Source organism: Engraulis encrasicolus, chromosome 22 (assembly GCF_034702125.1).
Source record: "Engraulis encrasicolus isolate BLACKSEA-1 chromosome 22, IST_EnEncr_1.0, whole genome shotgun sequence".
NCBI lineage: Eukaryota > Metazoa > Chordata > Actinopteri > Clupeiformes > Engraulidae > Engraulis > Engraulis encrasicolus.
In genome coordinates, this window is record NC_085878.1 from 6,838,489 (window position 1) to 6,856,581 (window position 18,093).

Below are 18,093 nucleotides of genomic sequence, written 5' to 3' on the forward strand. Positions count from 1 at the left end.
CTTTTTTTCTCATGCTTATATCATGATACAGCTAATTTATATATTTTCACATGTGACAAGCACAAAATGAGTTAGTTCCATAGATAAAGTTTCATACATATATCATGTTACATTTTGGACACCATTGACTTATATAGAGGTGCAGCCTTATATAAATACAATTATTGTTTTTCTTCATAATTTTAGTGAGTACTGTTTATATTCCGGTCCGGCATATAGGCTGGAAATTATGGTACTTTGTGTGTGTGTGCGTGTGTGTGTGCGCGCGTGCGCGTGTGTGTGAAGGAAGTAATCTTGCCGAGTGCTTTTAGGACCACAGTGGTGTTGGCTGACAGATCTCCACTGTGGGCTGTACAGATGTATTCCCCTTTATCCTCCGTCCTGATGTCCTTCAGTCTCAATGACAAGTCGCCTTTTGAAATGTCTTCGCTGTAGAACTGAACTCTGCCTTGATACTTTGGATCTGAAGATTCTGAGACAACCTCACCATCTTGGTAAAGCAGCACCAACGTCTTATCTTTCCTCCTCCACGTGACCTCCTCTAGTTTGTCTGCAGGTATGTGGGAGTCCACAGAGCAGTTCAGGACCACTTCATCAGCTGCATGAGCAAACACCACACCTCCTCCACTCACCCAGAGGCGTTCTGAAACAATAAGGGAAAGAAAAAATGAGAACAGTAGAGCAAGCTTTTATATTTGTAAACTAGAAATGCACAGTACAAACTTCTGCCAAAGAAGCTGTTTGATAGAACATTTGACTATGTTGCACCCTACGTGTTTCTGCCTTCTTTTTGTGGAGTTAGAAACTGTATGTCAAGATTTGCCCTGTCCGCAATTCAATTTGCGGTCACTAGGGGCTTCTACATTTATAGGTCAGAAATAATAATCTTTTTTAAAATCCTGTTTCGTGATCCGGGTCACCACCAGAATTGAATCACTTGTTCCTTGGGTCATTATTAGCCTGGCTCTCACTGACAGTGCGTGTGTGTAGCTCTGGAGCCCCCTGGTGGAGAGCTACACAAACTTGTGTACACAAACGCACCGTCTGTGACAACCAGGCTAGGTCATTATACCAACAACTTTCGTCAAAATCTGTTAATTAGTTTTTGAGTTAGCCTATCCTGCTGACAAACAAACAGACAGACAGACAGACAAACAAACAAACAAACAGACAGACAGACAAACAAACAAACCAACGCGACCAAAAACATAATCTCCTTGGCTGAGATAAATATTTTCAAAGTATTAATTACTCACAACTCACCTAAATACACCTCTACTATGATATTGCTTGACTCTACATTTGTAAACACTTTACATGTGTAATTTCCTGCATCTTGCATTGTCACATTGTGTAGCATGATGGAGTAGTTCCCTCTGGCAACCTCCTCTGTAAAGAAGTGTGCCCTTCCCGCATACACATGATCCTGTGACTCTGGTCTCTCCTCTCCCTCCTGGAAGAGGTGCAGCAGGGCACCAGAGTCTGCTCTTCTCCACTCCACCTCCAGCTCCTCCAGAGGCAGGGGGGATTCAGCAGCACAGGGCAGCAGGACAGACCCTCCCAGCTGGGCAACTAGAGGACCAGAGGGACCCTGCAGTTGGAAACCTGGTAATAGCACACACAAGGCAACTGCTTAAAAGTAGTGGTGTCAACAATGATCGATTCGGCGATCCAATCCAATGCGGGGCATGGACGATCCAATTCAATGCGGCAAGTTCCAGAATCGATGCAGCAATTTTTTTAAGTTTCAATTACTTCCGTGGATATTTCGGGAGCAAATTAATGTTAAATTAAATAAAAGTACTTCAAAGCATTGCAAGACTGATACAGACTGATACAGAAAACAGCCAATACATTGTTGCTCAGTAGCTGACTACTTGTATTGCCTCATCATGACTGATGAAAACATTTGCTTTGCGTTCAGTAGAAATGTAATGCTTTGCAATGCATTGTAGAATTGAATCGGATCGGATCGAATCGAATTGCTACCTCCTGAATCATGATCAAAGCGGATCGTGAGGGCAGTGTCAATCCACACCACTACTTAAAAGTGCCTAAACGCTTAAAACCTAGATGCAAGGACTATGACAATCCTCATTCATCCAACTCATTTTAGTCATTGAGTCTTGCAAGCCAATGCGACAACAACTAGACTTCTTTGAAGTAACTCAATTTAGTAATGCATAGCAGTAGGGTATATATTCACCAGAAAAGCAGGATTCACCACTTTCAACACAGACTTGACAGTGGTCTAATGTTTAGGGAGGTGGTCTTAAGACCAGAGGGTTGCAGGTTTGAATGCCACCCTTACCTCTACACAATAGAGAATAGAGACCTAAGGCGGCTTCATAATTTAAAAAGTTAAACTTATTTTAATCATCATCCCGTAGCCCCTAAATGCACGCCGTACCATCTGAGGCATGCTGTTATAGTCATTGAAAGGTTAATTACCATAGTACTACTCTACTGTGACATAACACAGGGCCTTTAGTAATGCACTAGTCAATGCCATTCTGGTAACAACAAATGTATAATGCCATGTTTTATCGAGTTAAACTGTACACTGCACTCCCAGAGAGGAAAGAGTTAATTAACCTTTACTCTCTGCCACTACTCCATCCCCTCCCTGCCCTCAGTCTGTGTTTGACTTCACTGCCACACTTTGACAAGTACTCACTCACTCTCCCACTTTTCCACAATGCACAGAAGCAAGACTGACATTTCAAGTGCACCTCAAACCACACACCATGTAACTCTGTAATGTCATGTGAGGATTTCATGTGGTTCCATGGGCAGGGATTGGTCAACTCGGTTCCCTAAAAGTTGGGATTCAATGAACTAAGCCATTTGAACAGAAGCTGAGGTGCTCTCAAAAGATATCCAGCTGCTTTTGACAGAGGCAACACGCAAAGCAGGAAGTCCAAACATGATCCCATGTAGCCAACATTATCAGATAACATTATCAGGAAGACTAGTACCCTTTGGGTGCAATTTAGATATGAGAATGTCATAAATGCCACCAAAGGCAGATCATTTTGTAGTGGGCCTAAGTATTCAGGGAGTCTTTATGTAATTCATAGCCTACTAACTAATCGTACGTTTACCTGCATACCTTCACGCAATCCTACAGCATATAGCCTACCCGTGCTGCAGACTGGAATAATGACTGGCACAAGAGGAGGAGTGCTGAATTGCCATTTTATCACATGAAATCAAAAGCATTGCGATTCTAACATATCCAAAAGGCGTTGATGTATAGATTATCTTTAACCCCTCAATGTCCAGATGTCCTACTGTTTTCCACTCATGTCAGTAATCTAAAACACATTCAGACCTAATGGCAGGGTGCAGTACACTGAGCTGATATCAAATAGCCTAAAGGCAGCAAAACTCTAGACCTATACAATTTACACTTTAAAAGCAATTATAAAGGCTAGGCAGTAGGCCTACAGGTAGACTTGGCGAGATAGTTAGTTCTATAAACAATGTTAAGGACCCAGTTAACCATGGTCAATACATACCCTCAGACGCTGTCAAGGTGAAGGTCAAAAACACCACCCATGCCACGTCGGAAACCAATAGCTTCACCATCTCTTCTTTCACAATCTGAAAATTGAAACTATCTGCAACATTCTCTGATGAACCGCTAAAGGTAAAAGGAGACTTGTTGAAGCCTGCAAGAACGTTCAAACACTTAGTTACATAGCCTAGCTACGTTGTTTAATCAGTTGTGCCTATCAACACCCAAGCATTTTCACTTTTGCTTTAAGTATGGGAAGACAGGCTCTACAAGTCCTGCCCATTGAGGAAGAAAAAAACAGGTCCTGACACTCACTGACATGCACTCAAAAACTCAAAAGACTGATGCCCCCTTGTGTCAATTGAATGTCAACATCATTATGCAGACACTAGTGGTTTGTAGGGTGGCGCCTTTCTTGCACGAGAGGAATCAGGGCCGGATTAACACACAGGCTAGATATGGCTGCGGCCTAGGTCCCCTCGCCTGCCAGGGGAGGGCCTGATCGGTCAAATTGCAGAATTGAATTCAAGATGCAATATTGAAAAATATTCATCGGTCATGTTGACAACAGTTGGTTGACATATTATCCTTAATTCCTAGGTCATACTTGTGACATTGTAAATTTGTAACTAAATTTGCCATCCAGGGGGGCCCACAGAAACCTGTAGCAGGGGTGAAAGTAGACGAGTGCGCACAGGTGCATCGCACTGGTATAAAATGTAGCTGCTGCAGTAGGCCTATCGACAAGAGCATAGGTTTAATGCTGCACAAAATCCCACATTTGAAAAAAAGTAAGGTCTGCAATTTAAGTAGAAAACACGTACAACCATTTGAGACATGTGTCACGAAACCGATATAGGCCTACAGATAAAGCACAATAAAAATTGCTGACAACTATAATTACTGCATGAAAAAAAAAATACTGTACTGCACCGGATAACTGGATGACTGTACCGTACACCCTGCACACGTGAGCCATTTACGTACCTCTCATACAAGTCTGCTGATGTAGCTACTGAATTTTTCATCTAACCACTCATGTCAAAGCAGGAATAATCGTAAATTGTTGAACCAATTCTTTTGTACAATGAAAAGTACAATCTGTGACCATTTCCTCCTCATACATTTGGAATGACGAGTAATTCATATTATGCCACCATGCAGCACCGGTAAGAAACAAAAACTACTTTCACCCCTGAGCCTATATGGGCCCCCGGCCACCTTATCCAGCCCTGGGATTGCTGGTTGAGATCCAGAGGCCTCGTTTTGTATAATTTATACACTTTGCAAGAGAGACTAACATAGGCTACACAAACATTTAGGCTACAATTTGGGGTTTGGGGCTGCAGGACACATTTGCAACAAAATGTACACAGAGACTGCTGAAAGTGTAGGCCCTATGTGTTGCCAATGGGATTGTGTATTTCGTCTGCAGCTTCAAGTAGCCTATGCAAATAGCCTAGGTGTAATAGGCCTTAATACATTTTCAATTTTGCATTTTTCTTTCTTCTTTTAAGTTTGTTTAGGAGCACTTCCTGGACTCGGAAAAAGGTTGAGGAGCTCATGTCATCAGATAGCCTAGGCCTAGGGGAAAAACTGAAGATGCAAACTGAAGAAAATCCAAGGTAGGCCTACTTAGTTGGGTCATTTATAGACGTTCCGTGACCGTGGAGAGGAAAGGTTGGTTTCTCACTGGATTTGTCGTCTATAAAGGTTCAATAAAAAAATGAGCCGGGGTGCCCCTCACAAAAATGTGGGGAATTTTTTTAGAGCCCTATATCCCAAATGGCTGCTGCCAGCCAAGCTGGAAAATAGCTTTTTAATGGTTTTGCCCACAATTCTGCATAATACATGGTGTCTGAGACTATTTGGGGCAAGAAATTCACAAATGATGTAGATTTATTGATCTGACCTTTTTTTGACCTTCAAATTCAAGATGGCTGCCACTTTTGGCTCTTTAAATGTATTTTTTTCAAAATCGTCAGAAAGTCTTAATATTAGGCTCAAATGGAAGGTCTGCTCATACTGAGTTCAGTTATGGGCAGTAAAATTACAAGTAGGCTATGCAGAAGTCATCTGAAAGGTAAAAAAAGATCAAGGTTTGTGGTTGATGAGAATTAAACAGTCGGGTCATAATGTGACGTTCCGTGACCATCCTCTGGCAAGGATGTTTTGATGATTGATTTGACCTCTATGGACCCTTTAGAAAAGGTTTAGCCCCCATGTCCCTCCCAAAAATCCCGGCATTTTTTGCTAGAGACAAATGGCGTCCAGTGCCATTTCTAAGAAATAACTTTTGATCTGAATGACATAGAATCATGCATGAAGGCACTTTTTCATACAACTCAACCATGAGGATTCAAAATCTGACATCATTTTGATAATACAAATTTGTTTTGGCCGTGAAATTCAAGATGGCTGCCATCTAGAACAGTAGTTTTCAACCTTTTTAGGCAGTGACCCCCCAATTCAAGTTACTCCATTTCTCATATATAGATATTGAGAAAGTATCTGATCTGCCAGCCCACAATGCCTCACATTATGAGGATTAGTGGGCTTGTAGATGGGCTATTTTCACAATGTTTGACTTCTTTGATAGCCTATTATTTGACAATTTGGCAATGTTTTAGCATTGTGTGATGATTATTCTGGATGGTCTTTAAAATTGAGAGTCCTTACATTGACATAAAGTTACTCTACTCTACATTGACACCTTCCCCCACAAAAAAGGGGATCTCAACCCACAGGTTGAGAACCACTGATCTAGTACATAGAACGTTTCACATTTTCCAAGCATTCTTGCATAAAGAAGCTCGTTGAGGGACTCAAAACAAGAGCTGCTGAAATGGACAGAAGTGCTCTCAAAAGTAGTGATAAGCCTGGTTCAAGATAGTCAACTTGAGCTCCCTGAGCTGCAAGAACACCATTTTGTTGAGGAATGTGTGGCCTTACTCACCTTATTCAACCCCACTGTCATATACAGGAAGATGCAAGGGAGCAAGCTCATCCAGAAGATCTCCGTCCAACCTATTGTGATTAAAGAACCCCATGTTGCTCTAATTGACAAGGGCATGATCTGGAGGATGGCAACTCCATTGGACACGGCACGGCACATCATACAAGTGGTTGGGCTGTGTCAAAAAGGTGTCATCCATCATCCTTGCCCGCCATTCTCATTCTCACCGTGTAACCAATGTCAATGATCCCTGCGATACAACATGCTCAACAGAAGATGATGAGCGAGACCTGCACATACAGGGAGCATCTTTTGCAGGATATGGCACGGAATCTGTGGCTGAACAGACTTCTCTGGTTAGCAAAGACTGAGTGCAAGGGGTGATGGTTATTGTCCACTACAGAGTCCAGTCTGCTCAGTGTCCTTTTCTCAGTTGTGGTACTGAGAGCCTCCAGTTCTGTGCCAACAACAGATCCCACTTTCCTCATCAGCTCGTCCAGGCCATGTGTCATCTGAGAAGAGCTGTTTGCGTTCATGAGACTGGTGATCTATGCACATAAAAAGAGTAGCACCATGGCTGAAGCCTGTACTTCCAAGTGGAAGACCATGAAGAGAGTCTTTTATCTGTCTCCCTTCAGATGCAAACAGCTTACGCCAACACTGCCTTCTTGACAACTACTTGGCGTACCTACAGCGCTACTCCACACTGGCAGGCAAGGATGCTGGAGACACCTTTTGGACATAGTCCAACCAATTGTATGGTGTGGCGTCCTGTGTCTGCCAATCTTCTACTGATGGAGTTGCCATCCTCCAGATCATGCCCATGTCAATTAGAGAAACATAGGGTTCTTCAATCACAATATGTTGGAGGGAGATCTTCTGGATGAGCTTGCTCTTCTGCGTCTTCCTCTATATGCCATTGGGATTGAATAAGGTCACACATTCCTCAACAACAGTCTTCTAGCAGCTCGGAGAACTTTACACGTTTGACTGTCTTCAACCTGTCTTCAACCTGTCATACCTACAGCGCCACTACACACTGGCAGGCAAGGATGCTGGAGACACCTTTTGGACATAGTCCAACCAATTGTATGGTGTGGCGTCCTGTGTCTGCCAATCTTCTACTGATGGAGTTGCCATCCTCCAGATCATGCCCATGTCAATTAGAGAAACATAGGGTTCTTCAATCACAATATGTTGGAGGGAGATCTTCTGGATGAGCTTGCTCTTCTGCGTCTTCCTCTATATGCCATTGGGATTGAATAAGGTCACACATTCCTCAACAACAGTCTTCTAGCAGCTCGGAGAACTTTACACGTTTGACTGTCTTCAACCTGTCTGTGGGTCGAGACCCTTTTTTTTGGGGGGGGGGGGTGTAATGTAAGGACTCTCAAAGTGAAATACCATCACTGCATCTAAAGCTATCAAAAAACAATGCTAAAACATTGGCCAAATTGTCAAATAATATTTAAAAAGCCGCCCACCTACAAGCCCACTACGCCTCATAATTTAAGGTATTGTGTGCTTGTAGATCAGTTATTTTCTCAATAGCTATGCATGAGGAATGGAGATACACAAATTGGGGGGTCCCCAGTCCAGTTTTGGGGGGTCATGACCAAAAAACATTGAAAACGACTGTTCTAGATGGCAGCCATCTTGAATTTCATGGTCAAAACAAAGTTGTATTATCAAAATAATGTCAGATTTGGAATCCTCATGGTTGACATGTATGAAAAAGTGTCCTCATACATGATTCATTCAAGATTAAAAGTTATTTCTTAGAGATGGCGCCGGACGTCATTTTGAATTTGCCTCTATCAAAAAATGCCGGGATTTTTGGGAGGGACATAGGGGCTAAATCTTTTCTTAAGGGTCCATAGAGGTCAAATCAATCATCAAAACACCCTTGCCAGAGAATGGTCACTGAACCTCACATTATGACCCGACCCGACTAATCAGCAGTTTAATTCTCATCAACCAGAAACATCTTTTTTACCTTTCAGATGACTTCTGCATAGCCTACTTGTAATTTTACTGTCCATAACTGAACTCAGTATGAGCAGACCTTTCATTTGAGCCTAACATTAAGGCTCTCTGACGATTTCGAAAAAAAGAGCCAAAAGTGGCAGCCATCTTGAATTTGAAGGTCAAAAATAGGTCAAATCAATAAATCTACATCATTTGTGAATTCCTTGCCCCAAATAGTATCAGAAACCATGTATTATGCAGCACTGTGGGCAAAACCATTAAAAAGCCATTTTCCAGCTTGGCTGGCAGCAGCCATTTTGGATATAGGGCTCTAAAAAAAATCCCCACATTTTTGTGAGGGGCACCCCGGCTCATTTTTTTATTTCACCTTATAGATGACAAATCCAGTGAGAAACGAGCCTTTCCTCTCCACGGTCACGGAACTTCCATAAATGACCCAACTAACTCTCCTTTAGAAAGAGTTAAGAGTAATTGAAATGGCTTGGTCAAAGTAAGTAGACATTTGAACACCCCAGTGTTGGGCAACGCGTTGCAATGCCTTCTTCGGGGAGTCAAACTTCAGGCACACACACACGCACACACACACACACCTTGTTCTATGACAGAATACTGAAGTGAATGTTGTTGTTGGGTTTTTTTTTAACCAAGATTACATGCATTGATTGTAGGCTATTTCTGCGCATGATCACAGAAGCTCGGGCTCAGGAAGTTAGTGACGTAACCCAAAAGTGTCACCTGACCAGGGCGGAAGAACCCTGCTCAGTTGGGTGGTTGTTTACTATCGCAGAAATCCAGTTACCTGCGTACCCGTTCATTCCTCTTTGATAATGGCAACTACGATCAGTACGCAGCGTGGGCAGGTAAGGTTTAAGATTCACGTCTAAACGACACATTAGCTATGAAATAGATCATTATTTAACATTAATCGACATGGATATAAGCTTACACAAAACGATGTAGCTCGCAAGTGAGATATTGCAAGCAACACAGACATTGGGCGCTATTTTTCAAGCGTCTGTAGCCTGCCGTATGCATGGTCATGTATAACTTTGCGAGGAGTTGGTGAAATAAAGACCATGTCACTAAAATAACAGAATAGTGGCTCTGTCGAATGGGTAAATAAGATGGTGAAGTACGCTGACTGCTAACATGGCTAACTAGAAGGGAGATGATGGGGGCTAGCCAGTGCGCTACTGACTATTAGCAACTGTTGAGTGAGTGGTAAGGGGATGGAGACTCCCAACTGAGATTGCTCCCGGACGTGCGGTCCCAGGTGTTTCTATCACTCCCGGACGTGCGGTCCCACCCGATTATATTTCACGTATTGTCATATACTGCCACATACAATCAATTTAGGGTTAGGGTTAGGGTTAGGTTTAGGGTTAGGGTTAGGTTTAGGGTTAAGGTTAGGGTTAGGGTTAGGGTTAGGGTTAGAAACAAAAAACTAACATCAACAACATAACTAACTCCGTCATATGGCGGTGGTACCGATAGTCTGGCTAGTGGGAGCGAGATGAAATGGGAGCGTCCTGGGTTGGCGTCAATCAGGGAATCGAGTGAGTCATAGTTGGCGTTAAATGTGTCCACCAAGTGTGTGTCAAGTGTTGTGTTGTCATAATCCTGTGTCATCGGCTATGTACACTCAGATTTTGTTTGACCGCGCGAAATTAGAGCGAACAGGTTCAGAGACTGTTCTAGAAAATCTGTGGGTTGTTAGCTATAAGTTACTTCTACTCTCCACTGTCCTCTTAGTTCGCATACTGTAGCAAAGACATTTCAGTGGCCTTGCTGTCAACGCAGCATAGCAATTGTGTCTTGAGTCTAACATGTTTAGACGTGCATTTGTTGCAAAACATGAGCAAGTTTACGTAAGGGATTGTACACTCTAGCCAGATTTAGTAGCTTGGTTTAGTAACCACCGCCATGGTAGGCCATGCACTACTTTGTCATGAAGTGGTGAGGGCAGGCTTATCTCTGTTACATATGGCTAATGATTAGCCTGCCTTCCTTCTAAAGATGAAATAGTTCTAGACATGCTTTGATTAAAGGACACAGCAGCAACATTGTTGACATGGTTTGGATTCAGTGAAATTACTGAAAAGTTTACTCTGGAGAGGGAGACTGTTTGTCAGAGAGTAGAGCTAGCCAAAAGTGTTGGCTTGACTTGGAAAGTGGTGGTAATATCAGAGTGACTGGATACTCCTAGAATCTCTATTAATATGGTGCATTGCCCGGGTTTGCCATTTTTGCATTATATTTGTAATAAAGTGGGTGGGGACAAAAGTGGTATTTCTAGACATGTCCCCATCATCCACACCTTAAATTGTGCCCATCGGCGCTGGATCACATGATGTGTGCTTGTGTATGAAGGAGTCTTTAGCTGTACCCTTGTCTCTATTTACAGTTTGGGTAAGGGAATGTAGCTGGCATTTCTCCCTTTCTTTCTCTTTTAAGAGGATTATAGCAGCATAAGTAGATGACAAGGTCTTTAAGGCAACAAACTCATGGCTGCTGGGCCTTTTTGCGTGTAACACACATGGACTAATGATGGAAGCCACAGATGTGTATATGATTGCACTGTAGTGTATGACCATTTCATATGCGGTCATTCATATGAATGTCTAATTCTAATGCCCTTTTTACATCCTTGAATGACAATGCATTGACTTATGGTTTGCCATCATTACATTATACACTTAGTAGTTACTTTTGTATTTTATCCAAAGTGGTTTACAAAGCAGGGCAAGCAGAGAGACATACACCATCACCTCTGGGAAAAATGAGATATTCACAATGCCAAGCAAATATTCAGGTTCCCTTAAAGACTGTGTTTCCTTCGTATTTATTTCTTTCAAGACATTTATTTTCATTAAATGAGGCAAAGAACTTGTGTGCAGAGCGACAGCACTGCATAGGCCTATATTTCAATCACTAAAGTGCTTGACTTCCATATCCTCCATAATTAAATGCATTCTATTCATAGATTGTACTGATGTTCTATGATTCTATTCTATTCCACTCCATTTTGTCTCCCACTGTGCGGTCACCAGGTGTACATTGGGGAGCTGCCCCAGGACTTCCTGCGCATCACCCCCACGCAGCAGCAGCAGCAGGTGCAGCTGGACGCCCAGGCAGCCCAGCAGCTGCAGTACACCGGCTCCATCGGCACCGTGGGACGCCTCAGCATCACTGTAGTACAGGTAGTTTAGTATTGCCTGTCTGAGAATCGTAGCCTCTTACTTCAGGTGGGGTCGCCGGCGGGACTATTCTCAATTTGCTGAAAATGCTCAACTACATCATAAGAACATTGCAATGACAGTAACAGATTAAGACATAGCCATTAGAACTTTGGTGATGGTAAGGTTATAACATAGGCTCGGCACTAAGAGGTTAATAAAGGGCCTCAAGTTCTAATCTACACCAGCTTTGGAATCCAGGTTGCCCATCACCATCACCATTATTTTGTATTTTCATGGGCCTGGTGGACCCAGTAGAATTCATCTAAATTTCAACAGATTTTACACAGAGTGATTTTACTGTGCATAGAACATTTTTATCACACAGCTGAGGCAATATGTTTTTATTTGGTAGCTTTATGCACCGAAATTGACCGATTTTTACTATCACCATTATTTTCTATTTTCATGGGGCTGGTGGCCCCGGTAGACTTCATCCAAATTCCGAAATATTTTAGACAGTGAGTTTTTACTGGGTGTAGAACATTTTTACTATCGGGCTAAGGCAATATTTTTTCATAGGGGGCGTTTGATGCACCCTAATGTATGTTATTTCCCATTGGCAACCGACTATGTTGCTAAGTGGCTAGCAACAACACTTCCGAGAAATGGGGTCCCGTTACTTAGTGTATTTGTCTACATTGTCTCTGCTGTGTCTGTTTCTCTGACAGGCTAAGCTTGCAAAGAACTACGGGATGACGCGGATGGACCCCTACTGCAGAATCAGGCTGGGCTACGCCGTGTACGAGACGCCCACAGCACACAATGGGGCCAAGAACCCGCGCTGGAACAAAGTCATCCAGTGCACCGTTCCTCCAGGGGTCGACTCCTTCTACCTAGAGATATTTGACGAGGTGAGGACAGGTGGAGGACACCAAAAACGTAAATAAATGTGAACAGAGTGTAGTAATAATTGTGGGACAGACAGACAGAACGATACTGAACATGAATATTATTTTTTATTATATTGATTGAGCAATTTCATTTTGAAAAAACATTGGAGTACCAGAGTTTAGCTTTTCTGTTACTGTATCGATGCAGACATTTTGATATGTGTTGTGTAGCGGGCATTCTCCATGGACGACCGTATCGCATGGACGCACGTGACCATCCCCGAGGGCCTGAGAGAGGGCAGTGTGGTGGACGAGTGGTACAGCCTGAGTGGCAGACAGGGAGACGACAAGGAGGGCATGATCAACCTGGTCATGTCATTCGCTGTGAGTATACGTACTTGGAAATGTACAATTTTGTGATATTTATTTTTTTCCCTCACACCTCAGCTGGCAGATGGTGTTGGAGAGGACTAATAGATCATTGATCAGGGGAAAAAACGATTAAAAAACCCAATAAAATTCCTGCACACCGACCGTTTTGCTCTGTCGTGAAATGGTCAGTGTTTTGTAGGTTTTTTTCTACACATGGAAATGTACTAGCATGCACACATACACATACACGCTTGCCTACATGGACACACGCACAGAGACACTTATACGAATGCTTACACACATTCCTCACACACACACACACACACACACACACACACACACACACACACACACACACACACACACACACACACACACACACACGTATTCGGCACATATCGATGCTTCACTCATACAATCATACGGTACGTGTATGGCTATTCTCACACAGGTGTTAGCATGCAGCCATTCTCCTATTTCATGCCATTCTGTTCAGGTGTTCACCTAAGAGTCATAAAGGGAAATTGACCCTGCTGGTTATTTGCCATCTTTCCTCTTTTATCGGTTGTACTTTGACCATAAGTCATAACACCTGCACTACTAACCTTACTTCTCAGTACTTCTGTTCTGTGCCTCTGACCTTAGCCCAGAGACCTACTTACAAACGTACTAGATTACAAATCTCGGTAGGTCTGGAGTAGGACTTGAACTCTTAAATGCCTGCTGTGGGTTTTTTTGCAGCCATATGCTTGACCTTAGAGATCTGTTGGGATTATACTTATTCTCTGTATTGTTGACACTTGTTCACTCTCTCGTTTTTTTGGTCATTTGCCTTCTGGGGTAGTCTTGTCTTTCACCCATTCATTATTAATTAATGAATTCATTCATTCATTAGCTGTTAACTGATGCAGTCAATGCTGTATTTAATCCATTCCAAACGGAACCTGGTGTTCTGCTCTAAACAGAGGCAGACCTGTAGGGGGGACAAGCAGAACATTTGCCCTGGGGCCCAGCCCACTGGCCCTCCTGTATTGGTGTGGGGAGGCTTAGTGTGACCATGGCAGGCTGTATGGAGGGGCCGTATAGGTGGTTTGCCCTGGGGCCCTGTGTGCAATTGTTCTGCCACTGGCTCTAAAATAGTCATCTTCAAATCTGCTCTTTCTCATCTGTTGTCTATCATTTGATGTTTTACTGATGTAGTCATGCAACATTGGACATTTTAACATGTTTGTCATGCTTGTCCTTCTTGTCTGTAGTCTATCATTCGACGTTTTACTGATGTAGTCAGTCAATACATCCTGTGTATTTTCTATGCAACATTGGGCATTTTAACATGTTTGTCATGCTTGTCCTTCTTGTCTGTAGTCTATGCCCGCTGGAATGATGATGCCATCCCAGCCTGTGGTCCTCATGCCCACAGTCTACCAGCAAGGAGTCGGATATGTACCAATCACAGGCAAGTGCCAACTGCACACACCATTGGGCACACTTTGTGCTGACAACCACACAAATGTATATATTCATAGGTATTTATTTTTTAAAAATTGATGTGATCAACTGCCATACAGAGCCACTTTATATCAAGATTAATTTCACGTTTAAAATGTGATCCCTTGCCTCGATCAGCACAGTAATGGACATTAAACAAAATTTACTCTCTAATCTCTACTATTTTGTCTCTACTACTCTACTCCTATCTTCTATTTATTAGTCATGAAAAGCACTATATAAATGATGATTCAAATTTGCACAATAAGTCTGTTTTTAAATATACAAAAGTTGTCACGCCATTCAAACTACTCTGTCTCAGGTTTCAGACACCATTCGGCTTTGAAATGTTACAAATTAACTAATGTGGTCCTGACCTTAGTTACTAATTTAAAAATCAGGATCACGAATCACGATCTTCCTCCTTACCACCACTCCTCCCCTTACCTCCTCCTCCTCCTCCTCTATCCTTACCCTTCACGGGTCGGTTGCGTCTGCACAGGCGTGCCCACGGTCTACAACCAGGGTGTGGTTTCAGAAACCATTCCGCTTTGAAATGTTACTGTTACAAATCTAAAAAGCTAACTAACTCTGTTGTTACCTTTCACGGTCTTCCTCCTTACACCCCCACCCCCCCATCACGGATGACTTTGGCCTGCGCAGGCGTGCCCACGGTCTACAACCAGGGTGGCGTGGTGCCCATGGGCATGCCCCATGGCCCGGTGACGGCCCCGGCGGTGGCGCCCCCGCAGGGCGTGAGCGTGAGCTGCGGGCCGGAGGAGCTGAAGGCACTGCAGGACATGTTCCCCAACATCGACCCCCAGGTGGTGCGCACCGTGCTGGAGGCGCAGCGAGGCAACCGGGAGGCCGCCATCAACTCCCTGCTCCAGATGACCGAGGAGCTGTGAGGAGAGAGAGGACGGGCCGCCAGAGAAGAATTGGAGTAGAGAAGAGAAGAGAAGAGAAGAGCGGAGGGAAGGAGGTACTGGACTAGAGGAAAGAGGAGGAGGAGGAGGAGGAGAGGAATGCGAACGATTGCGAGAAGGATGGATTGATGGATTGATGGATGGAGGGAGTTGAGGGGGGGAGGGAGTTGACACAGGGGAAACGGAGGGAGATATGATCTTTGGGTTGCTACCGCAGTGCAGCATTGGTTGCTGCAGCAGGAGAAACGATTGCAGACAAAACAGAGACAGACAGACAGACAGACGAATGGGAGTAGGACTGGGCTGGGCTGGGCTGTGGACATTGGCACAATAGGCAGTTCAGGGAGTAGGATGGCAAGAGGGTGTACTAGTGTCATTACATCACTGCAAATAGCCTTTGACAGTCTCAAGGTCTTGCAGCTCCAGTTAGTGCCAATGAAGTGAATTTGAAGGGGCAAGAAAACAAAACAGTGGTCATGGAAAACTGGACACATTTGACTGCTGACTTTTTGGTATACTGGAAATGGATCAGTTTCCATATGCACACATATTCCACATGAGGCTCAATTGGCTACGCTGAGATTTGTTTTTTCTTTTTTGCTGTATTACCTAAAGGAAAAAAAATAGTGTTGTGAACCAGAGATCAACAGTGTTCCTCATCTACTGTATGCTGCCCCCTGTGCACTAACTCCTGAGTGTCCGCTTAGCTCCACTGGATCTACCGCACAAGTAGTTACATTTCTCTGAACTGCCTGTGTGCTACTGGCCTTCCTTAGCCTCAAGCCCTGCTTTCGCAGAAGTCTGTATACGCATGAACGGCCATCCGGGTACTTTGCTCGTAAATGAGCGTTACGCTCCTTTATGGGGGAAAGCAAACCTAATGTCTCATTAACTTACTGTACATGCTGCATCGGCTAGCCTAAACTAACACAGTCCATGCTTCAGCCACGGCTGTTTGGCCATATTATTTGAACAGCCGGCAACACAATACGTTTTCGGCATGTTGAGTGTGAACCACGCTAGTCTACAGGTCCTTGTCTTTCGTTTATCATTTCCCAACACCACCAATTGACTTGCATTGGCTTTCCCCCCTATGTTTTCCCCCGTAAAAGGGCATAACGCACATGAAACACGTCACGCCGTTCATGAGTATAATATGTGAAGAGATTCGTTGCAAATATCCATTCAGAACATTTGGGGAAATTGGCAGTTTTGTATTGGTCATTGAATTGCATTGCAAAATGCATCTTGTATATGTTTTAAAGTTAACAGTAATTTCCAATAATAAAATGCGAAAGTAAAAAAACGGCGCTTGCGCCATTTTGCAGCGAAACTCTCCATATACATACACCCAGGACACAGGAGACATCAACCACCACACCACAGCTCAGCTCACCATAATGTGCAAGGGTCAAAGACGTGAAAAATGTCATTGTCATTCAGTGTAACGGATGCCTTCTGCTGACTGTAACTGTAAAAAACATGACTCTTTTTATTTATTTATTGTTACAGGGAATTCATGAAAGCCTCAGCTGCAATCCATTCACTTGAAACAATTTAAAAATCATGTTTTTTTGCAGTTACAGTCGGCGAAAGGTGTCCGTAAAACTGAATGATAAAGACGTCTTTGACCCGCAAACAAAAAAAACTACAAATGGGCCTTTTTCATGTGACCTCAGCAGAGGTGGAATAATCTGGGTACAGAAAGGGAAAAAACTGTTTGCAAACATTTTTGCTCCAGCTGATCCCAATTACTAGATCCAGGTTGATGAGTGCATTTGTGAAATCACCTGTGTTGAGAACACAGGCAGAAGGAAAACTTAGACTTTTACATTGCACTTAGCTGACGCTTTAATTTATTCAACTGGACTTTTACGCTGCCAGCCAGTCCAGTGTTTTTTTTCACCTCTGGACAGACACCTTCGATTCAATACATGGGTTCACCGTGTTTGCAAACACGATGTTGTGAGGAGGGGCAAGACACTGTCAGCCAACCATGTGAGCTGATGTTTTGACCGACAGCGGTCTCCAACAATCAGAGGTTGAGTTGTGCGCAGCTAGTTTCGTGCAGTCAGGAGAAAAAAATTTAGAACCCATGTATACATTTGAAGCAGGTATAATAGCATCTGGTGGCATACATTAGCACACCACTGTGTTCTATGGAAATAGGAAGTCGTCAATTGTACTTTCACTTCAAAACAGAATTTGTTTAATGTAATAGTGAAAAAAGCGAATTAACTCCTGGCCATAAACTTTCAACTTCCCAAACCAGAGTTTCACACATCATAATAACAAGCCTGCTTTCATAACTCAGTGTTTTGTAATGTAGGTCGCTATGGAAGGGATGGGGAAAAGGCCCTCTACTGATTACAGCATTGGGAACACTAAACTGCTCTGCCTTGTACGGCCTTGGCGAAGAAGTTAGTTAAGTCAATCCTTCTGAAATCTTCTCAGCTACTATAATTTGACTCAAATGACTTATGAACAGGTTTTGCAGGCTGGTCCACACGTTATAAAACTTGTACTTTTTTTTTTAATCTAAAAAATCAGTACATACATTGATTATGTAAAAAGTCACAGCTGGCTGTTAGTTAGTGGAATGTAAATTCTCCTCTTACCTTTCTCCAATGCAGTGCATCTTGACTCAAGCTATCAATAATTCTAGAGGACTGGATTAATACTATGCCCTATTAGTATTGCTACCTATCTACCTTGGTGTTGCTGTTGGTTGACTGCTCCTGTGTCCTGTGTGTTTTGTACATGTCTATTTCTG

General features: G+C 43.2%; 2 protein-coding genes across 2 annotated transcripts in view; one reads left to right on the forward strand and one right to left on the reverse strand.

Annotated features, from left to right (window-relative positions):
• Positions 1-3,716, reverse strand: part of LOC134439276 (butyrophilin-like protein 1) — a 29,768-nt gene extending 26,052 nt beyond the window's left edge. Inside the window, exons 1-3 of the mRNA XM_063189179.1 lie at positions 3,522-3,716; positions 1,264-1,605; positions 299-643 (exon numbers count right to left, since the gene is read on the reverse strand). Coding sequence (XP_063045249.1) covers positions 299-643; positions 1,264-1,605; positions 3,522-3,591 — 757 coding nt within the window. The 5' untranslated portion in view covers positions 3,592-3,716. The remainder of the gene's footprint in view (positions 1-298; positions 644-1,263; positions 1,606-3,521) is intronic.
• Positions 3,717-9,218: 5,502 nt separating this feature from the next.
• On the forward strand, positions 9,219-15,403 carry tollip (toll interacting protein). Its single transcript, XM_063187764.1, has 6 exons — positions 9,219-9,325; positions 11,516-11,665; positions 12,373-12,555; positions 12,766-12,918; positions 14,272-14,362; positions 15,058-15,403. The coding sequence occupies exons 1-6, from the start codon at positions 9,293-9,295 to the stop codon at positions 15,300-15,302; spliced, it is 855 nt and encodes a 284-aa protein (XP_063043834.1). The 5' UTR covers positions 9,219-9,292; the 3' UTR covers positions 15,303-15,403.
• Positions 15,404-18,093: the final 2,690 nt, after the last annotated feature.